The sequence below is a fragment of the Charadrius vociferus genome, unplaced genomic scaffold (genome assembly GCF_000708025.1).
Source record: "Charadrius vociferus isolate BGI_N301 unplaced genomic scaffold, ASM70802v2 scaffold874, whole genome shotgun sequence".
Taxonomy (NCBI): Eukaryota; Metazoa; Chordata; class Aves; order Charadriiformes; family Charadriidae; genus Charadrius; species Charadrius vociferus.
Window position 1 is genome coordinate 89,382 of NW_009648238.1, and position 24,478 is coordinate 113,859.

Genomic DNA, 24,478 nt, shown 5'->3' on the forward strand with positions numbered 1-24,478 from the left:
GGTTGGAACTCAATGATCTTCAAGGTCCTTTCCAACCTAAACCATTCTATGATTCTATGAATACATATGGGGTTAGCTAAGCATGGCTTTTTAATATAGTTTACTAATTTGTATTCAATAATATACAAACCTTTAAAATAGATCATATAATGTGGATGCATATAACTTTTACAGTGCAGCTTTATTGTATGTATTCTGTCAAACCACAGAATCATCCTTTATGCCATGGGATGATATTACAAATAAATAGTATTAAAGTATCCTAGTACAGTATTCAGAACAGAATATAGATGGCTCTGATTTTAAGGAAAATATTATGCATATTAGCTATTAAAGATTATTTTTCTCTTTTTTGCCTTCGCGTTTTGAAAGCAGAAACACAGTTCTGCAAGTACAGAATGTTGGGTTTTTTTTTTATTTTGGATTAAAATCAAGTAAGTGTAGTATATGAGAAAGTTATCAGGAAAACCTTAGGAATGTTTCTATTCTTATCTGTCAGTCATACCATGTGATATAAAAGCTGTTTAATTTTACTGGCCCAGCCTGTCAAGGTATTTAGTCATACTGTTGCCTTTGTCAGCTCTGCAGTCTTCATTCTTGCATTTTGTTACTGGTGTGGTGGGCATGCACTAGTTGCTCTGTCCTGGCTCATGTTCTGGTCTTCTGCGAGCTCCAGAATGTTCTGCTTGGCATTGAAAACAAAATATCACATGGAAACTTGAGTGGAAATAAGAACTCTGGGACTATTAAGTGTTTTATTTGACAGTTGGTAAAACAATTTATTCTTATGGGTTTGGGTTTTTTCTGTTTCAGGAACAAACGAATCAAAATTCATCCAGTAAGTGTGAATATTTAACTTTTAGTCTATTTATGTTAGTTTTTTAACATAGCATGAAAATATTTCCTTTTTATTGTTGAAAAAATAAACTTATTAAGTATTTGTATTTTAAATAGAAAAATATTTCTCTTGTCAGTTCTAGGTACTTTTATGATATTTGCCTTTGAACTACTCACAGTAAATTCAAAGGACAAAATTAAGTTATTTGGTCAAAATTTCAAATCAGCTAGTAGAAGCCACCCAAAGACGTCTTCTTTTTCTCTTTACTCAGCTGTTCCCTGTTCTGGGAAAAATATGAGGCTGGCTGTGACAGTGATGAGGAATAAGTCCAAGAGCCAAAGGGGGGGGGGGGGGGCGGAATCCCATGGAAATTACTTGTGTAAGTTCTTAAAACTCTTCCACCTGCTCAAGTTGAGTGTCATCCACAAAACAGAAAAGCATTCTCTCTCTGTTTTATAGTCAAAACCACAAAACATGGCTATGGAGATAGAGGATACAACATTACTCTCTATCCTTTAGGGTTTTTCTCAGTGGGAAATTAAGCCAGGTTTCCTGAAGAATAATATTGATGTAAACAGTATAATTTAAGGAAGACATTTCAAGTGACCAACACTTCCTCCTGAAATGCATTGCTCTGTTTAGTCCTTTCCTTTTAGAAGGTATTTCAGGACCATCTGAATTATTATATTATACGAGATAATGCATTTTCTCTTTTCCATTGTAATAATTCATAATAAGTTTTGAACTGCAACTATTAACATTTACTATCTTTTTATAATGACACTGAAAGATTTTTATTTTAGAGTGGTGATAATACTGTGTCTTTTGCTTAGGTGAAGAGTTAACAAAGTCAAAGCTTTCTACTCCAGCTAATGAGTGAGTTCAACTTTTAAAATTATATCAAGTGTAGTTTTGGGGGAATTTGGTCTTATTTTGATCTAAGACTCTGAGACTCATTGGAAATAAGTAACAGTGGAGACTTCTATTCACTAGTTTTCCCCTTCTAATGCATTTGCTTCATTGATCTGTCATTGATATTTATAAATACGGGATTACAAAATATTGTGTTTTATTAAAATTTTGGGTTTTAAATTTAAATTGAATTTAAATTAAATGGATTTAGTTTCCATCATATAGTGTTCCATTTTAAAGTGTTTAAGTCCCAAATTTGGACAGTTCTATATACATTGCTTATATATGTATATACTGAAACAAATTGATTTGTAGACATATGTCTTGTTGAAAATGAAAATAATTTACTGACATTATGAAATATATCCACACACAAACTTGCACCAAGGTATCAGTTCAGATAGTTTCCTTATTTGTAAATCAGTTCCTTGACCTGCAATTTGTAAGTACTTTTAATTTTTAGATGGAAAGACTAACTAATACAGAAGATGAATTACCAAAATTGTAATTTTATTTTATGAGTATATACATCTTTCATTAATATTCCAATTGTAACTCTTACTATAGAAAGGGGAACAGTGACCTTCTGGCATGGGATCCACTCTTTAGCAGTTCTCTTGAATCTTCCTCTTCAGCCTCCTTGGCATCCTCATCCTCCTCAGGTAAAATATTTGATAGTAGAAAATGTTTTCTGCATATTCTGCAGGATGTTCTGTTTTAGTCATTGCAAGGAGATGTGCTTTGACTACTGAAAGGAAAGAGTTTTGTAAAGCAGTATCCTATGTTATGAGTAATACACAACTCAGGGTGCAGTATGTCAAGCTTTCAAGCTAGGGAGCAAGGGGGAAGAGGGAGCACCAGAAACTTTAGGAAAATTCTATCTTGCTTTTGTATTTTTTCTCTCCTTCTCTCCTTACAAAAAATTATCATCATCTATGCTGGAGGAGGAATATAATCCTATTTTTTCAGTTGGTAAAGTTGGGAAATTAAATGGGGGTTGTCAGAGCACCTGAGAGATGCTGAACTTGCACTGTGAATAGGGATGGGTTTTGTCTTTCCAGGAAAGCCTGTTGAGCCATGTAGTACAAAGCTACTGTGGAGCTTTGCTGTGAGGAGCTTGTTTCCTGTAGGAAACCATGAATCTGTTAGGAGATGTGTGGACATAATCCAAGGGGAGCAGGAGAAAAATGGCAGGACTGAGACTGGAATTAAGGGGGAGTTCCTGGCACCATCTGAGAGTAGGTGTATTGGGGGGAAGAGAGTGGGCCAAGGAGTATGGGAAGTGGAGGGGAGGGGGCAGATACTGCGTGGGAATTTGGGGTCCAGGATTTGGGAGGATATCAGTGTGGGCAGGACACAGGCAGGCTTTTCTGAAATTCTGAAACTTGGTCGGGGGGGGAGTTTATAGAAATAGGCAATATTGACTTTTGCATTCAAAAGGCAGTGTGGGAGAGGCAGGCAAAATAGCATGTGAGTGGGTACGTGTGTTAAAGAGGCTGAGAGTAGAAGATGTTGAGAAACTAGTTCAGAAAGAGGAAGGAGAGACCGAAACAAAAACAGATATTATGGCTATGTTAGGACCTGCTTACTAAAAGTATTTACTTAAATTATTTATGTTGATTATCTCAGGGGATTTACGGTGGAATCTACTATTTACTAACAGTAGCAGATACGCTATTTCATAGGTCTCTTCAGTCTACACACTGCATGTCTATTTTCCAAACCCTACTGTCTTAACATACTCTTCTCCTCCCATATGCCTGAGAAAGGAAGCGTTTAATATTTCTTTTAGCTAGGTATTCCTATTCCAAAAATTATAATAGACCTTACTTCTTTGTGATCATGACTTTCTAACTTTTTTCATCTGTACTTGACCATACAGATTGAAGAACAGTAAGAAAGAGTACATATATCAATAGGAGAATTCTGTACAGCTAGTGCTAATTCTTCTAGGCCTTAGTAATGTCCTTCTAGCAGCAAGCAGCATAGCTACGTAACCCTTAGGGTTTTAAGTGGAACTTATTCCTCCACGACAAATTCATGTTCCTTAAAAGTTATGTTTTATAACAAATCTAGTTTATAGAAATCATTAGATTGTCTCTTCCTCGCTGTCGTGGTTTAACGCCAGCCAGCCGGTAGAACCATGCAGCCCTTTGCTCACTCACCCCAGTTGCAATGGGGGAGAGAATCGGAAGGGTGAAGGTGAGAAAACTCGTGGGTTGAGATAAAGACAGTTTAATAGGTAGAGCAAAAGCTGCGCATGCAAGCAAAGCAAACCAAGGACTTCATTCCCTGCTTCCCATGGGCAGGCAGGTGTTCAGCCATGCCCAGGAAAGCAGGGCTCCACTGTACGTAACGGTGGCTTGGGAAGACATACGCCATCATTCCGAATGTCCCCCCTTCCTCCTTCTTCCCTGCAGCTTTTATAGCTGAGTGTGATGTCATATGGTCTGGGATACCCCTTAGGTCAGTTGGGGTCAGCTGTCCCGGCTGTGTCCCCTCCCAACTCCTTGCCCACCCCCAGCCCATCGCTGGCGGGGCGGTGTGAGGAGCAGAAAAGGCCTTGACTCTGTGTGAGTACTGCTCAGCAATAGCTAAAACAACCCTGTGTTATCAACACTGTTCCCAGCGCAAATCCAAAACATAGCCCCATGCTATCTACTCTGAAGAAATTTAACTCTATCCCAGCCCAAACCAGCACATCAAGTTAGTTTCTGATGCTCACTAACCTGCAGCTTAGTTATGAAGACTTTAAAAAATAGACAACTTTGACCTGATTGTATTTTTTTAAATCAGTGTTTTACCTTCAACATGAAGGTCAATATAGGTAAGCTGATGCTTAAAGCTTTTAAAAATCTCAATCCAATATTACTTAAATTACTTACTTTTACCCAGAATATATGCATATCATGATCTAGCATGTACCAAAGATCCGTTTTTTCTTTTTACTGTTAAATCATTTCTTTAGATATTATTTTGTTAATCATTGAACACCTTAACTACCATAGTAATTGAGCAGATAGTGGTTTATGCAGCACAGAAGTAAACTTTGGTCATCTGTGAATAATCCTGCTTTATAAGAAGTTTAAGATAACTTTGTTGCCTTGAACAAGCACAAGAAACATTTTTTTAGGCAGTATTGATATAAAAATTCTTTTTTTTATTTATCTTCTTCATTTTCATCCATGTGTATTTTTAAAGTAGTCTTGCACATTTCCACATTGCTTTTGTGTAGGATCTGTAATAGTATTTCAAAACCTTTGACTGATATTTAAAATATCTGTTAGAAAGGGAAAGCTGTGTTAAATCTCTGTTTATTTGGGCTTGGAGAATACACTTTTTCATGACAAAAGGACAGCTGTAGAGAGGACACCTATACTTTTGATCTGAACTTTTAAATGTGTTGCTCTCTTTTTAATTCTGTATGCCACTCTGCTGTTGTTCCTAGCTTTGCTAATCTGCAAGATATTGAGAATTGACTAACATCATTGCATTTGCTGCTTCTGTTGTCATCTACTGCAACAGGGAACAGCCAAGTGCAGGGAATACTTGTGGAAAACTCCTGTTTTCCAGCAGCCTGAAGACTCTAGGATGAGAGAGGAAATAAACTGGGGAAGATGATGCCTCATACATACAGTTTCTCACTGGATACACATTGATACAGACAGAAGAATGTCATACAGAATCTCATGACTGCATTGTCTTCATTCATTTACTGGACAGCAATTTATGTTGGGCCTTCCTATTACAGATGTTAAGGGTAAGAGGATAAAAATGTTTGGAAGGAACAGAGGAAGGGTAGGTTTGATTAAATAACTTTGAAAGAAATGTAAAGCAGAAAGCTGTGGAGAGGAAACAAACATGGAGTAGGACACGAAGGAAAAGACAAAGATAGGAGAAAGTGAAACCATGACAGGAAAGAAGTTAGAGGAATAAGGAAAGTCATGAGAAGTAGGGCCTTAAGGGGAGAGAAACACAATAAATTACTTGTCGGCTTACTTAAAAAATGGAAAATGACATGGTTGACAGTATGAATGAAGTACACATGATACGTGGCTGGGTTTGTTTTTTTTTTTTATTTGTATGTGGTGTGATTTTTAGCCTAGTAGAGCAGTTATTTTTCACACTGGCTAATAATCATGCAGTGGATATTGAATATGTTTTTGAAGTTTGGATTTATATTGACATTTTTATCATTTCAATGTTGCTCCTAGTTTGAGTTCTTCCCTTTTCCTTCAGCTACACTGATAGAGCATAATAGGAGCTCCTTCTCATCTACCACTGATTTGCCTGGGTGTATAGTATCTCAGTCTTTGCTTGGATACCAGACAGATTCTGGGTCTAGAAGCCCATCTTCATCAGACTTTACCATTAGCACTTTGTGCAAATCTGGTGTTATGGCAGCACCATCAGGGAGTACCAGTACTTCATCCTCTGTTTCATGATCTCAGAGTAAGTGGATTTCCTTTGCTGATGAACTTCTTACAATTAGACACACAAGTGCAGACAAGAAGGAGCCCCAAAGATTGCAGTTTAAAACTGAAAATGCCTGCCTTGCCTCTTCTGCTTTGCTTGGGAATTCTTCCAACAACTGTGCTTCTGAGGATCAAAGTGACCTTTTCAATAATGCTCTATGCCACAAACAATTATTCATTGAAGAAACTGTCACTGCTGTTGAAATTTCTTCCACATCATCTTCAGCACTACTGGACTATAGTTTAGTGTCTTGTGTTCATACAAATGGCAAGCATGCATTGTGTACTGCTCTTTGCTAATAATGGACTCCAAAAGGCAAGCTTTGGACTAATTTTTCTTTTTTTTTTTTTTATTATTACTCACCTGATATTAAAATTAACTCATCTTCTTACTTAGAATGTACTAAACTGCTTGTTAGCACCAACTTCCTTCAAAGTTAGGACAGTGAAATAAAAATTCAGCTTGAAAAGTGCATTTGGGCAAGTGGGCCATGACTCACTGAATACCTGTGATACTGCAGCAGACTACTCAATGTTTAGCATGCACTGTCTTCCTGGGGCATAACAAGAATTTTAAAGGAATGACTGATATTTCAGAAGTTAATTTACTTGGGGATATTTGAGTTTGCTACTCTTAAGGTGGATGTGGTCAGTATTAGCCTAATTTCTTTCTTCCCGAGTCAGTGATGAAACTCCCATACTTCAATGACAGCAGAGTTGTATTGAATGCCTGAGAAAATTCCATACTTAAAAGTTACATTTTTAAATAATATTAACTGATTTAATTAAAAAAGAACTATCCAGAATAATTTGAGGGAGATGATAGGATGTGCTGCAATAGCATAGTCATATATTAGGGTTTCAGTCTATTTTGAAGTTAATTTTAGATCTGGCATACTCACTGGATGGCATCTAACATTTATTTTGAAGTACAGTTCTATTTGGAAAAGTGACTATGTAAAAGTGGCATCTATGTACTGCTGCCACCACCTATTAGGTGTGTCTGTTAGGTTTAGAATGACATGAGGGCAATATTTTTTTAACTGCTTTTTACTTCCGATAGCTTGGCTAAGAGATAATATGGGGTTACTGTGTTCTTGCAGTCAGCAGAGTAATTTATCTGTTGTACTGGTGTATACTTATTGAAGTCAGTGGGATTTCAGAGGGCATAATTTGATGCAAATTTGAGTTATGCCATTGTCAGCCAGGACCAAATATGAATTTCCACTGAATTTTCCATTTCTGGTGAGACATGACAGACTGTCCTATATTCTGAATCCATATAGACCATACACAAAAGGGAACTCAGGTAAAGCCATCTTTTTACATACAAACCTCTGAGAATAGTTAGCATAAAATCATTTGAGAGCAATGAGAAAGCCCATGATGCAATTTTTAGAGTCACTTCTAAGGGTATCACATGAACCTATTTTAAAAACATTTATGATTAGTGGTAAATCTTACAAAATGGAGTTTGTAAAATAGGAACTTTTAATAGAAGCATAATTTCCAGTTATTCTGTTCAAGTGAGTTCAGTGTGACCTTTCTAAATTGATTTCCTTAAATTTGCTTTCTTTCAGCAAGGCCCTCAACTTCTCTTTCTGTAGGCACCATTGTACCCCCTCCAAGGCCTGCTTCAAGACCAAAGTTGTCTACAGGAAAACTTAGTGGAATTAATGAAATAGTATGTATTGTTTTATTTCTTTTTTTTTAATTCTCCATTGTAACTTGATTTCAGATATATATCATTTACACTGTTACAGTGGAGTTATTTTCCAGCCAATGTTCAAGGAATCACATACTCAGATTTTCACTGTTGCTGGATAGGCATGGAAGTTGTTCACGATAAACATGTTACTATAACAAAATAATTCTTAACTGAACTAAAAAAGTCCAAAACAAATTTTGCATCAGCTGAATGTTTTAAAAGAACAAATCAATAACTTAAAAATTAAAGGATAGCATATGTGTGGGATTAAAGTTTTCAAAATTTGAAATACTAGCGAAATTATTAACAAAACTCCATTGATTTAGGGATATCACCAAAGCTTTGGGGAATGAGTGGTATTAAGAAGATCTTCATCAGTTGTGTGTTGACACAAGTAGCCCTACTGTGACTTTGCCCTGCCCTTGGTGCTAGTTGGTGAAGGGAGGTGGCAAATTGCAGCAGCTGCCCATTGGGATAGTGAGAGGTTGTATGATGCCTGCATCTCTGCTCACTGCTTGCAGTGCAGGTCCACCTGCTGATAAGGAATGTGGCACAGAATGCAAACACCCAGACAGCATATCAGACCAAGCCATGCTTAATCTCTTCAATGAATATTATGATTCATATTATGATTCTTCATTCTACTCTGAAGAAATTTAACTCTATCCCAGCCCAAACCAGCACACGTTGTTTAACTCTTGCTTTTCTGTAATGTTGTAAGGTCAGAATAGGGTTCATTTTGAGATTCTTTTCTCATTCCAATATGAAATTGTAGTAATTGTTCTTAGACCAAGAAATCTGTTCTTCATATCATCAGAATTAAAGAGCAGAATTCAGCTGGTACTGTTTTAGAAATTGGCTATTATCTGGATACAAGTGGGAGATTGTGAGTTCTCTTCATTATATGTCACCTCCTTTTACAATTCCCACAGTGCATATAAAAGTCATATACTCAGTGGCAAGTGTGATAGAACTGAAATAAAATAAAACAATTACCCAACCAAAACAGATGCTTCAGGAGTTCCAGTACCTTTTAGAAAGGTTAATCGCAAAATGACAATTGGTTATTTTAAACTAATAACTTAACAGTTAAATGGATCATAAAACTATGCAAAGATTTAGGGTGGAAGGGACTTTTGAAGATCTCCTGTAGGCCAACCTCCTGCTCAAAGAAGGGCCAACTTCAAAATTGCATCAGGTTGCTCAGGGACATGCTGAGTTTTGAAAATCTCCAGGGAGGGAGATTTCACAACCTCTTTGGGCAACCTGTCCCAGGGTTTAACCACAAGGTTACAAGAATGAATTTTTTCCTATGTTCAGCTGAAATTTCCTTTGTTATAGCTCTTGCACCTCTGAATAGAGCCTGACTCCATCTTCTTTATAGCTAGTGAAAGACTGCTAGTAGATCCCTCCTTAGGCTTCTCTTCTCCAGGCTGAACAAACCCAGGTCCTTCAGCCTCTCCCTCTCTCTCATGCCCTCTAGTCCTCAACTATTTTAGTTGCCCTCTGCTGGATTCACTTCTGGCTTGTTAGTAGCTCTCCTTTAGCTCTGAAAATACACATTTGCTGCACACATACACAGGACTATAGGCTTAGATTCTGCTACTGTGTTATAGCACAATTAATGACAGGCTGTTACATAATCAAATAAATTAGACTTAACTACCCAGGGAAAAAAAAAATAAATTATAAGCTATGAAATAATGGAATTGATTCCCATGGAAAATGTGGGTTCTCTGTTTTACACTAAAAACTAGAATAGATAAAGCAGTAGAAGAAATGTGTTGAGAAACACTATGAAATTGATTGGGGAATGAAATTAAGAACTCTTCTATTTACAGTCTTTTTTCATCTTTTTAAAACCACTTTCTGTCTCTGTAATACTCTTGTGATCTCTTGTGTTTAGCCTAGGCCATTCAGCCCTCCATTAACCTCTAACTCAGGTCCACCACCTGTAGCTCCCTTGGCACGTGCAGAGAGCATTTCCCCAATATCCTCTTCTGCTTCCCTCAGTGCAGCAAACACACCTACAGTTGGTAAGTTAAATTAACCATTTTAACTCATTTTAGAAATGGTATAATTCTGCCACTGAGTTCCACCTGATAGGAAAACTATTCCTTGGACTTAGTTGTTTCATATGTGAGTCCAGTCTAGGTACTTCAAGCATCCTTTGCAGTACCTGCTTCTAAATGACACTGAGAGACAGAACAGTGAATTTGACTAGATTAGACAATAGATCCAATTATGGCATGTTCTTTAGTGAAATATTTTTCAAAATTAAAATATTCCATGAATTCGTATTTGGTGTGCTTGCATAACCATTCTTCAAGCACAATGTTATGTATTTGTTCAGAAGATGTTATTGTATATGTACAGAAATATTGGTATACTGATAAATTTGAATTAATATAGATGTTCACAAAATTTAGTCCTTTTTATGTTATTTTTATTTGTTTGTTATCCTGTAATTGCAACTAATGTATCTTTTTCTTCAAATTAGTGAAGTATATAAGTTAAACAGAAACATTTAGTAAAAGCAAAACAACCAACCAGACAACAAAGATGAAGGTGAAAAGCAAAAGTCTTCCTGTGCTGCCACTAATTTCAGAAGGTTTTCTCATAGTTTTAAAGTCCTTCAGTTATGATATTTGATTATAAAAAAAATAACAAGGAAACGTGGGGGGTGGTTTATTTGTGTTTTTTTAAAAAGACATTTTAACTTGTTTCTGTAGCAGAATTGAAGTATTTCATTCCTGAACACTATTACCACTTTAGTCCCAAGTTAAATCAGACACACTTGGTTATCTATGAATGTTATTGATGCCAAGGATTCCTCACCCAGTCTCAGCACCTCAGAAGAGCATCTGCACAGCTTCTATCGGGAGTTCTGCATTGAAAGCAATGCAGCTGTTTCCACCCTGTGCAGGACCAAACCTAGTAAGGTCTGCCTAGCCTATAGCTGCAGCAGTGCTGGCACAGTTCAGTGTCCACCAGTTTCCCAAATGCTGAGAAGCATCATAGAAAGATAACTGATATTTTTCTTGCCAGAGTCCATCCAGGCTTGCTTCCTCAGGCCTCAGCACTGTTGCCAAGGAACCAAAAGTTGGTGGCAGCAACATCAATAGCCCCAGTTGTGTGGGGGTATGTGTTATTGGAGACAGTGACAGAGTGAAATCATGATATGAGGGAGGAGGTAAGGAGGTGTGTTCTGACACCAAGGTTTGACATGGTTATTAACCTGGCCTAGCAAAAATAAACAAGGCCAGTTCCATCTGCACTGATTTTATGAATTAAATAGTCCTGGAGAGCTTGGAAGGGCAGTGCAGACAGCTGAATGATTTTGGGTCATGAGGACATACTCTACACTACTGTCTGTATTCTTTTGGCTTTTGCACAATCCAGTGTTTCCCTTACCCCATTTGTTCTGAATAATGGAGAGATGACTATAATTATCTTGTTCCAAGTGAACTTGTAGGCGTGCATAATTGTATTTCTTTTATGCTTTAGCGTTGTTATTATTTGCAAAGTATTTTTTATATATTAAATTAGCATCTATAACATCTATTTTTGCTTGAAATATTTTGATTTCTTGCAATGTTTTGTTTCATTTAAACGTAATAGAGGACGATCTTTTGATTGGAACACTTCCTACAATTGAAAAGCTTTGTGAGACACTACCAGGTATTGCACTAGAAGCAGATTTAGATGTTAACTAATCATCCTAATGCACTACAGCTAATAATATTGTATATCTTTTGAAACAAATTTCTCCAGCTATTTCTGGTCTCTGGCAGATACAAGTAGCTTGAAAAGCTCAACTACTTAACAAGTTATATGTCGTTGAAGTCACCAAAACTTGATGTAGCCACTTTTATAAAACATAGTCTTTTACCTATTCCCCCCCCCAAAACAAGCTAAAAATTGGTCTTGTTACTTCAGTTTGTCATTACTACTTTTTTGGAAGAAAAGGGAATATGTGTTTACTGTGACAATCCTTATTCTCATAAGACAAGTAAATAAAACTTTCTATATTTCTAAATAACACAAAGCTTTGAAGATACAGATAATAAAGATAATTTTTAATACATTTTATTTTTTACAACAACAATTTAGCCAATATTAAAATTACCTGAATCATTGTTCCTAAACTGAACTAAAACCATTTGATCAGACTTATTTATTTGCCCTTTTTATGGCTAATGATGCAGTCTCTTATTCTGCAGTTTGGAAACCTCCTTAAGTGTGTCAATGCAACTGTTTGCATGGTCGTGTCATTAGCTCTTGAGTCAGCACAGCTGAAGGGCTGTTAACAGTGGTTGGGCCTGAGGCATGTGGCAGGGCATCAAAGCCAGATTTGCTGGTGCTGCCAAAGGTCCTAGAACTGGACCTGTGAGCTGGACTGCAGCCTGATATACAGCAAGTCCATCTTGGCACAGCTCTGTGACATCATTTCCCTCTGCGAGCTCACAGCAGGCATGTGACACAGGCTGTTTCAGCAGTGGTACAAAAAAATTAGTAAGATGCTCTCCCCTACAGTACCCCACAAATAAAACAGAACTTCCATATTCTTTCATATTCAGTACACATGTAAAACACTACTGAAAAGTAAAATCCCATGACAACTGGTTTCATCAATTATATACACAGGCTTCAAAAAGCCTTAGCTGAGGTCTGAGTTGATTTTTATAGTTATGCATTGCAACTTTGTTGTGTAGGCGCAGGCATCTGTGAAGGCTGACACAGGCCTGGTAATTATTTTTCTTGTAAACTGCTATGTATTTCCAGGTACCTACAAGGTACTCCCAGAATATATGCTACTTAAACATTAGAAAACTTTGCAAAATACTTCTCCAACAATTTCTGCTTGGGAATTGTAATCTTTGTTGGCTGAAATAGTTAAAAGAATGTTCAACAGTTCACTTATGTGGGGTAATATTAATGTATGTGCATTCGTGTTCATACATACCGTAACTGAATTTTTTGCATTTCTGTGACTATTTTATCATACATTTTTCCATACTATGAGCATACAATAGGGACTTTTTTTAAAGTATTGTAGTTAGCATCTAATTTCCTTTGGATCTGTTGACTTCAGTTTCATCAATAGCTATTTAATACAGTGTCTCATATGTATTTTCTTGTGTCTGTCCATTTACAAAATGTCGTATTGATAATCCTGGTTTTTTAGTTGCTAAGCAGTGTTTTGATGGTGTTATTGTACTGTATTATGTTTATATTTTTCTACATGCTTTTCAAGCAATACTTCAGACTCTGCTGTGATCTTGATGGTAGTAACCACTTGTAAAAATGGCAGGTGTAGTCAACCATTCTGAAATATATTGTTAAGCTTTTTGAAAATTAAACCTATACATTGTATGTATTCTAGGTGTTTCATGTGGTCCCAGCCCTGTCAGACTTGGAAACCAGGAGACCTTGCCTGTTGCAGTAGCCCTTACTGAATCTGTTAACGCCTACTTTAAAGGAGCAGATCCCACAAAGTTAGTTAAATAGTGAATTGTTTTGAATGTAATAAGTTACAATAAGAAAACACACAGTGGTTTTATGTATAATATTTTGGGGGAAAATGTATATACATTAGAAGGGGGATTCACAGGGGTTTTTTCCCTGATATAAGTGACAGCAGTGGCTTATCACTCTCTTGGCCTGCATCCCGCTAGGAGTTCAAGTATCCCTGCTTTACAAAAATGTGTTCAATGAGAACACTGAAAATTATAAGGGTTTTTATCATAGTCAGGTAGGTGCTACATGTAAATTTGGGCAGCTTAAAAGCACCTCATTCCCTCTGTCACATTGCTTGCTATGCTACTTAGGCCTTGCCTAAGCATAGTTGTGCCATGTTTTCAAAGCTTGAAAAATATCCACCCATACTACTGTATGCTTAGCCAGCTAAACTTTTTTCTTATTTCATCTGACTTCCAAGTTGAAAGTGATAGTACATTGTCATAGTGCCACATTACCCTCATTTGAATTTGATTTTCTGTTTTGAATTCAGCTCATCAGATTATAAAAATAGAATGATTGCTTTAAAATTAGTATTAAAACTAGGCAGTTAATGAGTTGCAATAAAACTGATGTTTCCATTCTCTTCTAGATGTATTGTGAAGATTACTGGTGATATGACAGTATCATTCCCAAGTGGGATTATTAAATTCTTTACCAGCAACCCATCTCCAGCTGTGCTCTGCCTTAGGGTAAAAAACACAAGCAAACTAGAGCAGATTCTTCCAAATGTACAACTTGTATACAGGTTTTGTATTTTATTTTTTTTATATAATAGTAAACTACATGATTTGTAAAATGTGAATTGTTGTATATGTAAATCGGAATTCTCTACAGTCTTGTTGATTTGCTTATACATAATTTGATTTCCTGAACTAATCTTGTTTAGCTCAGTTTCTCTCCATTGCCACCATTAAAAATTTCAGTGATTACTGGACTTGAAACTTATGCTGAATATAACAGATGCCATAAAAAATAGTTTGCAAATGTAGTTGTGTTTTTTACACACATTTTATAAATAAAATGGTTCAATAAAATATTTTTTTAAAAAAACACTTTTTTCTAATCAAACCACATGAACAATATAACTAATTACAGGTGTCAAAAATAGGACACTCATTGTCATATGGATTTCTTTATACAGTAGCAACAATGATAAGATTAAATTATGAAACAGTAGTCAAATAGAAAACAAGTAGTAGGAGCTCATTGGTCAGTTATTTGTCAGTTATTAGTGTATTTTTTAAGCTGTATCATTTCTTCGGTAAGATCAGATCCATTACATAACTGTATCTCAAGTGTATAGCAGCATGGTTAGGAGAATTCTTCAGAAAAAAAGCTACTGGAATCACATCATTTTTTTGACATCTTTTAAAAAAGAAAATAATTGTAAAAGCAGATATCCTTTTCAGCTGAACAATTTCATTTATTGAGAAATTATTTGAAAAGCAGTTAAACACTTCTTGATGCTACGTTTTTTAAATTACTGAAATAACTTGAAACAATCAAACCACGTATTCATGCATTTTATTTAATTTCATTTTGATCATTCATACTTAATGTAATGAATGATTCATACAAAATTAAATTTATCATTCTTTGACATGACAGTTTATAACTGAAATGTTAGCAAAGCCATATCTGACAGTGAATTATACTGAAAACATATTTTGGAAAAGAGTGAAAATATCTAGTATTCTTGTCTGAGGGCTGTAACACTTCACCTCTAATTAGAAAGGATGCATGTACTGGATATTTATGAAGTTAAACCAGTATGGTACTAATTTGACTTTTCATCATATACTGTAATGACTATCATTTGCTTAGTATTTATAGGGATGGAACTTTTTAATGTGAGTGGTATTTGTGGAGACATCAGAATTTCTGTTTTGAATTACACTTGGGTTTGGAGCAGCAGCAGGATTTTACTACTGGTTTCGTTTGTTCAAATTTTGGAAGGCCCCTGTGATAAGTGTTTATATATTTTACTGAAAATGGAAATTGCATGAATGACAACACTGTATTGAGAACCAAATTCTAAGTAAATTGGACAGGCTACTGGTATGTAAGTCACTGTTCTAGGACATTCAACCCATTGCAGTCATATTTACTGTGTTCCAGGTGAGTGTTTTCAGCTGTCACTCTGCATGCACACTCTGCATGCCTCCTTAGGGATGGATGCAGTTCCTCTATGTATCCACAGATGATCTGCGGAGCTCTTTGATTGTTAAATAATTTGAATTTTGTTTCTGAATCAGTTTTCTTAAAAGCTTCATCCTTATTAAAAAATAAATCTGATACAAACAGAGCTGAAAATGTTCATGATCTGCAAAACACCTTTTTGTGCTCCAGTAGCTCCCAACCAGGATTTTGCTTCTGCAGTCATGTGCACTCTTACCTACATATAAAAATGATATAATAAATTCTTACTAAGATTGAATGTACCTATAAGTATCTGAGAAACAATTGTTTATAATAATTTGAAAATCACTTTTAATTGAAAAAATTTTGAAAGCTTACACCTTCTATAAATATGTGAAAGTGTGGTAACACATACAGCACAAATCTTAATTCAGTACATTAGTGAAGCTATGTCATAACAAAAACTAATTATGATTTTAGGATTTATTCCAAATTCGATAAGATTCCTTTCCAAAAACCACTTTCATCCCCACCTCCTACAAATTCTCACAGCAACTGATTGTATTAAGATTGTGTTTTATTAAAGGTAAAATCCTAATTCAGCAATAACTCCATCTTGTGATTCAGATCATCAGTGCTCTACAACTCACTGCTCTACAACCTAGAAGGAGAATTTTTACCAGATACAAGCAGTTAATTTGTCTTAATATTTAGGAAGGTACAATTATATGTTATAAAGCATTAGAACAAATTCTTGCTTGAAATATTGAAGAAGGGAAAAGATCTAGTCTTAATTTTTAGACATCCGAAATAATAAAACTCAGTGTTGCCTTCTGATTCCTACCTTTCTTTTTCTTTGTAGTGATCAGTCACAAAGTGACTCCAGTACTAAGGATTTTTGGATGAACATGCAAGCTATAACTGTCTACCTCAAGAAATTATCAGAACAGAATCCATCTGCATCCTATTACAATGTGGATGTTTTAAAGTATCAGGTAAACACTTTGGAATTTTTTAAGGAGCTCTGGCAGATTTCATATCTATACAGAAATTATAAGAATTGTTCTTTGCCTGCTTGCATGCAGATGAACTGTCATCCCACATCTAGGCCAATTCTGGGTATGTCACTGTTTCCAATGCGTAGGCTTTGCACAGGCTGAGTGCATTCATGTTATGCCTTCATGTCATTCCCTGTTCATTCATGACCTGTTTCAACTTGCTCACACTTCAGTCCAATTCATGTGTGCAAAGCTGCAAACAGTATTTGTTAACAAAGTTAAGTTTTCCTTGAATTTAGGGGGTTTGGTGGGGGTTTGTTTGAGTTTGTAATTATATTGTATTTTGATTTTGTAATTGCATAATTTTTGGATGCTGTAGCTAATCAGCTGTAATATATGAGAACACATGATGTTCTCACCTCTTACAATATAATGGAACAACTCATCCTGGAAACCATTTACAGGCATGTGAAGGACAAGAAGGTCATTGGTAGTAGTCTGCATGGATTGCCCAAGGGGTAGTCATGCTTGACCAACTTGAAAAACTTCTATGATGAAATGACTGACCTGGTGGATGAGGGGAGAGCAGTGGATATTGTCTACCTAGACTTCAGGAAGGCTTTTGACACTGTCTCCCATAGCATCCTCATAGAGAAGCTGATGAAGTACGGGCTGGATGAGCAGACAGTGAGGTGGATTGAAAACTAGCTGAACAGCTAGGCTCAGAGGGTGATGGTCAGTGGCATAAGATCTAGTTTGGAGGCCAGTAACTAGCCAGTGTACCCCAGGGTCAATACTATGTCTGATCCATTCATTAAAGATCTGGATGAGGGGACAGAGTGTACCCTCAGTAAGTTTGCAGATGACAAAACTGGGAGGAGTGGCTGATAGGCCAGAGGGTCGTGCTGCCATCCAGAAGGATCTCAACAGGGTGGAGAAATGCGCTGACAGGAACCTCATGCAGTTCAACAAGGGGAAGTACAAAGTCCCACACCTGGGGAGGAACAACCCCAGGCACCAGTATACGCTGGGGGCCACACAGCTGGAAAGCAGCTTTGCAGAAAAGGCCCTGGGGGTCCTGGTGGACACCAAGTTGAACATGAGCCAGCAGTATGCCCTGGCTGCAAAGAAAGCTAATGGTATCCTGGGCTGCATTAGGCAAAGTATTGCCAGCAGGTCGAGGGAGGTGATCCTTCCCCTCTACTCAGCACTGATGAGGCCACATCTGGAGTACTGTGTCCAGTTCTGGGCTTCTCAGTACAAGAGAGATATTAAGCTTGTCCTGGTTTGAGGTAAAACAGAACCAGAAAGAGTCCAGTGAAGGGCCACCAAGATGGTGAAGGGAATGGAACACCTCTCTTATGAGGAAAGGCTGAGAGAGCTGGGTCTCTTTAGCCTGGTGAAGAGAAGGCTGAGAGGGGATCTCATCAATGCTTATCAATATCTAAAGGGCAGGTGGCAAGAGGATGGCGCCAGACTCTTTTCAGTGGTGCCCAGCGACAGGACAAGGGGCAGTGGGCACAAACTGGAACACGGGAAAATCCATCTCAACATCAGGAAAAACTTCTTTACTTTGAGGGTGGCAGAGGACTGGAACAGGCTGCCCAAAGAGGTGGGGAAGTTTCCCACTCTGGAGATATTCCAAACCCACCTGGACGCCATCCTGTGCAACCTGCTCTGGGTGACCCTGCTTTGGCAGGGGGGTTGGACTAGATAATCTCCAGAGGTCCCTTCCAACCCCTACCATTCTGGGATTCTGGGGTGGTCTCGGGGGGGGTCTCATCAATATGTATAAATTGAAGGGAGAGTGCAAAGAAGACTGAGCCAGGCTCTTCTCAGTGGTGCCCAGTGACAGGACCAGAGGCAATGGGCACAAACTGAAATACAGGAGGTTCCCTCTGAACATTGGGTAGCACTTTTTGACTGTGAACATGACCGAGCACTGGAACAGGTTGTCCAGAGAGCTTGTGGAGTCCCCATCCTTGGAGATATTCAAAAGCTGTCTGGACATGGTCCTGGGCAGCTAGCTCTAGGTGGCCCTGCTTGAGCAGGGGGGTTGGACCGAATGACCTCCAGAGATCCCTTCCAACCTCAACCATTCTGTGAATCTGTGAGAAGATGTTCTGGCTGTCAACAAAAAATCTTCATGAAAATTCAAGACAGACGGACTCTCCTCAAAAGGGAGAACAGAGATTTGTTAGGCCTGCATTGAGATGGTTGAACATCTGAGCCAACTGTCTCTACATCAAAAAACCAAAAGAACCTATCAGTGCAGCTATTAATATTATTGTAGCTTTCCACATCCTCCTAATATAGTTTAAAATCTTGGCATACTGAATCTATAAAAAGCATGTTAGGTACATGGAGAATTCCTGAGAAAGATGGAAGGAACAGAACATATCTGAGTACTGTGGAAAAATGAGATCTATTTAAGATCTTTACCATTGGGGAAAAATGAGGCAGTGGCATGCAGAAGCCCTGGCAGATAGAAAGGGTTCTGGGCTGCCAAGGAAAGGTGAGAGGGGACACCAGGGCATAGAAGGTTCCTCTAGTAGACTAGGAAGGTGGTAGAGGTGCAGCAGGGCAGTAACACAAACTCAGCTACAGAATCAGCAGCATCCAACTCTCCTGCAGCAGGAAAAAAATGCATTTAATAGGTAAGAACTGTTTTGCTGGCTGCCTGTCCAATGACAGGTATTGCCCTCTGCTACTGGCTGTTTGGGCAGCTGAATTGGTATGGCACACAACTGCTAAGGATGAAGTCATTTTGCCGCAAGCATGTTTCTCGTGTGCGGCAGAACGCAAGACTAAAACAAAACCGTTTTGACTTATGAAAGCCAGAACAGGAAGGAGCCTCATGGGCCAGAGGGAGTTTGAATCTTTTTAAAATTATTTTAATGTAAAATTAAAAGAACAGGAATTACTTTAGGCTACAACAGTCTTCAGAGTTCTGAGATTACAGGCTCAGAGGTCTATTGTTCTTTTGGTCTTTTGTCAGGATTTAGAGTTATACTTGTTACCATCATTCCCTAATTCTGCCCAAAAGGGGAATATTTTTATTAAGCTGCTTTCAATGGTTTATTCTTTTACAGGTATCTTCAAATGGCATCCAGTCTTCTCCCTTGAATCTTGCAACTTACTGGAAATGTAATGCTAGCACTACTGATGTGAGAGTGGATTATAAGTACAATCCAGAGTCTATGAATGTGCCTAGTATGCTGTCTAATGTCCAGGTTGTGGTACCAGTAGGTGGAGGAGTAACAAACATGCAATCACTTCCACCTGCAAAATGGTAATATTAATACTTTTATTTTTATTATTTTAAATTCATTTCAGTGTATTCATTAGTGTCAGCCTGAAAAATTTCAGTGGAAGAAACAGCTAACTTTTTTCCTCTTGATAAAATGCATGGTATCAGATGTTTAGGACATTTTCTGGTCCAAAACAGATAATGTACAGCCAATTCACATAAACTAAAATGAGACTATATGCACCCATTCCAACTGTGTAATAATACAAAACTTTCTGAATACAAGCCATTCTGAAATTTCCAATGTTTGCTTTCTTTTGGCCAATAGATGGGATAGATATTTTAATAATGTGATTTGAAACCAAAATATCTTAATGGTTAAAAAACGTTATATATATGTGTGTGTGTATAAATACATCCACCTATATAGATGTGATGGAGAGAAAGAAGCTTCACTGTGAGGTTCAAAGTAACATTTTTTTTGGACTTCACTCACAGGTCCAATACACCACTATTGCAGGTTTTATGGATACAACAGAGGAATGCACTATTGCAATTTAAAAAGCAATTCAAAGATACAATATTACAACCTACAAGTGATTTCCGAAAAGTACTAACACAAACCACAAGCACGCTAGATATCAATACCTTAAAAGAGTGCACTAGTCGCGATCTTAAAGCATGCCAAATACCATACGTATATTTCTTAATCACTTACCCTCTCTCTCAGGTAAGGCCTCCTAATCCCTGGGAAGTTACCTTGTACAGCATCCTAGACAAGGGGGCAAGAATCTCCTACAGGCCAGCTGTATCATTTGAAAAAGACCCCCCATTTTTCTACCCAAACCTTATGGTTTTTATTTCCTGATTTGATGGATGGGCAGGATTATGCCTGAGTGGATTATACTATCTGGAATGTTTATCTCTGGTGGTGTGATGGCCCCTTAGTCTGTGTTGCTAATTTTGTGATGTCTAGTACACAAAGTTACTGAATAGTGGTGGAATGGGAGTCAGGGCATTTTGTTTGTTAATGGATTATTCAAGGCTTCATTCGCTTTAGGTTCTTATTATGATGCAGTGTTCAGGCAACCCAGGGCTGGGCCCTTTCCACATCTCCCCCCCCCCAGTCATCTCTGCATAGATAAGGACCTGTCAAGGCCAGACCCAAAGCTGAGTCAAATTATAACTCCCTGCATTTTTCCTTTGTGCTCCGAAACCTGTTTAGCTGGGTGATTCCATACAATAGATTATATAGAGAGTGTAAAAGAAATGTAGTTCTTAAAAAGATTTCTTGATTGTTCTAGTTTAAAAATTAGCTTCTAATTGAAATGGTTTTAAAATAAACTTAAGTAACCGTAGAGTTCTTCATAAGCCAGGTAGCATTGTCTCTCAATTCAAGTGTTGTGCTGATTATCTGACTCACAGCTACCTGCTGCCACCCTCTAAGCCTGCAGACCATTTACAGCAGCACTTGAAAGTGAGACACCTGTCTCAGTTAATTATGTTTCTACAAGTTTATGAAAACAAGCAGAGGGTAGCAGGGTTAGGCAGAGCAGGACATCCCTGGAGCAAAAGGTGAGCAGAATTCAATCACTGTGCCTGTGGTTTGGCAGCACATGGGTACTTGCCCAGCTGTAACATAATACCTGGATTTCAAGAGGGAAAAGAGGGTCTTTTTAACATGAAGGTTAAGGGGTCAAAGAATACCAAGTTCAGGGAAGTCAAGCTTTGTTAACCTTATTGTTACCTGCCAAAGAGGTCTAAGTCCTGATTCTCCCGAAACACAGCGACTATGTTTAGAGAGGAGACATGGTGGAATATTTCCACAAATCACGCACACCCCATGCTGGCTTTCTTGTCATATTTATACATGAAAGTTACAAGGTAGCACACTCCCAGTTACAATGTTAGTACTTTACATATGATTATAATATTGGTTCTGTCACTCTCCTCAGTTACTGTGCCTGTGCAAGGGAAGGGTCTTCACATGGGCAAGGGTCTTCTTGGCCTATGGATGTGATTTTTAGTATTATAAAGAAGGTAGTTCAGCTTAGGACACCTAGAATTTTCACTTTTCTGCCAAGTTGGCTAGGCCTTTCAAAACATGGTAGATTAGTAGTATCCTCAAGGTTTGTATGTTCGTCTGCTCCAGGATGTTTCACTTCAAAGAACATCACCACCACCTGGTTTCCTTGATTAGGTGTTCTTTTTCATATGACTCAAGGACAGAATCCTCATTATCCATGAGAACATCTCAGAAAGTTCCTCTATTAATTAGAGCAGGTACTTGTGAAGAAATATTCCCAAGGATGACAATGTGACCAAGTCATAAAAAAATGGTCACACGCAAGACCCTATATCAGTTCAGTTAATGCCAATAGATAATAGTCATGTCTGACTAATCTGATAGCCTTCTATGATGGTGTGACTGGATGGGTGGATGAGGGGAGGGCAGTGGATGTTGTCTACCTTGACTTCAGCAAGGCTTTCGACACCGTCTCCCACATCATCCTCACAGGCAAGCTTAGGAAGTGTGGGTTAGATGAATGGACAGTGGGGCGGATTGAGAACTGGCTGACAGAGCTCAGAGGGTTGTGGTTAGTGGTGCAGAGTCTAGTTGAAGGTCAGTAATGAGTGGTGTTCCCCAGGGGTCAGTACTGGGTCCAGTCCTGTTCAATATATTCATCAATGACCTGGATGAAGGGATAGAGTGTGCCATCAGCAAATTTGCTGATGATACCAAACTGGGAGGGGTGGCTGACTCTCCAGAGGGCTGCACTGCCATCCAGCGGGACCTGGACAGGCTGGAGAGCTGGGCAGAGAAGAACCTAATGAGGTTCAACATAAGCAAGTGCAGGGTCCTGCACCTGGGGAGGAAGAATGCGAAGCACCAGTATAGGTTAGGGGTGGACCTGCTGGGTAGTAGTTCTGAGGAAAAGGATCTGGGGGTCCTGGTAGACAGTAAATTATCCATGAGCCAGCAATGTGCCCTTTGTCTCCAGGAAGACCAATGGAATCCTGGGCTGCATAGGGAAGAGTGTGTCCAGTAGGTTGAGGGAGGTCATCCTCCCTCTCTACTCTGCACTGGTGAGGCCACAACTGGAATACTGTGTCCAGTTCTGGGCTCCCCAGTTCAAGAGGGACAGGGAACTACTGGAGAGAATCCAACGAAGGGCAACCAAGATGAATGAGGGATTGGAGCATCTCCCTTATGAGGAAAGGCTGAGAGAGCTGGGACTCTTTAGCCTGGAGAAGAGAAGGCTGAGGGGAGACCTTATTATGGCATACAAGTATCTGAAGGGTGGGTTGAAGGAGGATGGAGCCACACTCTTCTCGGTGGTTCCCAGTGACAGGACGAGGGGCAATGGGCACAAGGTGGAACATAGGAAGTTCCATTCAAATACGCGGAAAAAACTTCTATACGGTTGGGGTGACAGAGCACTGGAACAGGCTGCCCAGGGAGGTTGTGGAGTCTCCTTCTCTGGAGATTTTCAAGACCTGCCTGGATGCAGTCCTGAGTAATGTGCTCTAGGCAATCCTGCTTTAGCAGGGGAGTGGGACTAGATGATCTTCTTCCAACTCTGAAGATTTCGTGATTCCGTGATAATTCAACCTCCTGCAAGTAACCACTACCATCTATGCTACTTGTGTGAGCATTTCACTTCTGCTACACCAATGCCAAATACAATTTCAAACCTATCAGCACTTCATGCCGCTTACAGCTTTAAGTTGTTGACTTTCCTTTGATGGAACAGCTGCAAAGTGCTCATAGTTAAAATGCCCTGTCAGCTTAGAGACTATGGTGCTTGGTGCCCTTTGCTTTTCTGCCCCTTCACAACATCAGAAGTTAGCTTAAACCCTGAGTCACTTCTGCCAACTAGTTTTACTAGAATGGAAACGGAATAAAATTCACACAGCCAGGAGTCTCTCATAGGGGAGAGCAATCAATATTGCTCCCCCTCATACCATCCTCATGAAGCATAAAGACCCAGCTTTCAAACTGCTTCCAGCATGTTTGGCCTTTCCTTACCCTTTGAGACCACAGAGGCTTTTGAGTTGTCAAGTGGAGCCATAACCTGGGCATAGGACAGTGTTAACTGTATAAAAAGGTGGTATGTATGTCTGAGCTCTGCTGCAAGCTCAGGGGCAATGCAGACACACCCTTCTGTTTTCCTGTTTGCTTTGTATATTTTTCCACAAATTCAACTTAAATGATCAAATATTTTTATAAACCTCCATTGAGAGATGTAGGTTATACACCCATGCTCTGTAAGGTACCAGTGTAAATCTAGGGAAATAATATTCTAAAAGTCGGTGCTTATAACTAACCTACTGTTTTCTTACAGGAATGCAGACCAGATGAAAGCTTATTGGAAAATATCTAGCATTTCAGAGAAGTCTGAGAATGGAGGCAAGTTGAACTCTTTTGTTTCGTTTTCTTGTAAGGAAAAATGATAACAGTAAAAAGGTAATAATTTTAGCCTCTATGTCCTCATGCCTGTTTATACTTGCTGTATCCTGTTTATCAGTTCACCTTCTCAATTAAATTCCTCCTGAGAGATTCCATTAGCAGTGAAATGTAAAACTATTAACTAATTATAAAAAAGAAAAGTAGTGATGACCCTTGAAAGCAGC

The 24,478-nt window shown here is 38.4% G+C and overlaps 1 protein-coding gene across 1 annotated transcript in view; it reads left to right on the plus strand.

The window, feature by feature from the left end:
• The window catches only part of LOC104285677 (FCH domain only protein 2-like), a 104,266-nt gene that overhangs the window by 78,672 nt on the left and 1,116 nt on the right, over positions 1-24,478 (plus strand). The window contains exons 15-24 of the mRNA XM_009884154.1: positions 814-838; positions 1,672-1,714; positions 2,318-2,412; positions 7,806-7,909; positions 9,840-9,969; positions 13,320-13,431; positions 14,046-14,201; positions 16,458-16,590; positions 19,686-19,885; positions 24,190-24,254. Of these exons, the coding sequence (XP_009882456.1) occupies positions 814-838; positions 1,672-1,714; positions 2,318-2,412; positions 7,806-7,909; positions 9,840-9,969; positions 13,320-13,431; positions 14,046-14,201; positions 16,458-16,590; positions 19,686-19,885; positions 24,190-24,254 (1,063 nt within the window). The remainder of the gene's footprint in view (positions 1-813; positions 839-1,671; positions 1,715-2,317; positions 2,413-7,805; positions 7,910-9,839; positions 9,970-13,319; positions 13,432-14,045; positions 14,202-16,457; positions 16,591-19,685; positions 19,886-24,189; positions 24,255-24,478) is intronic.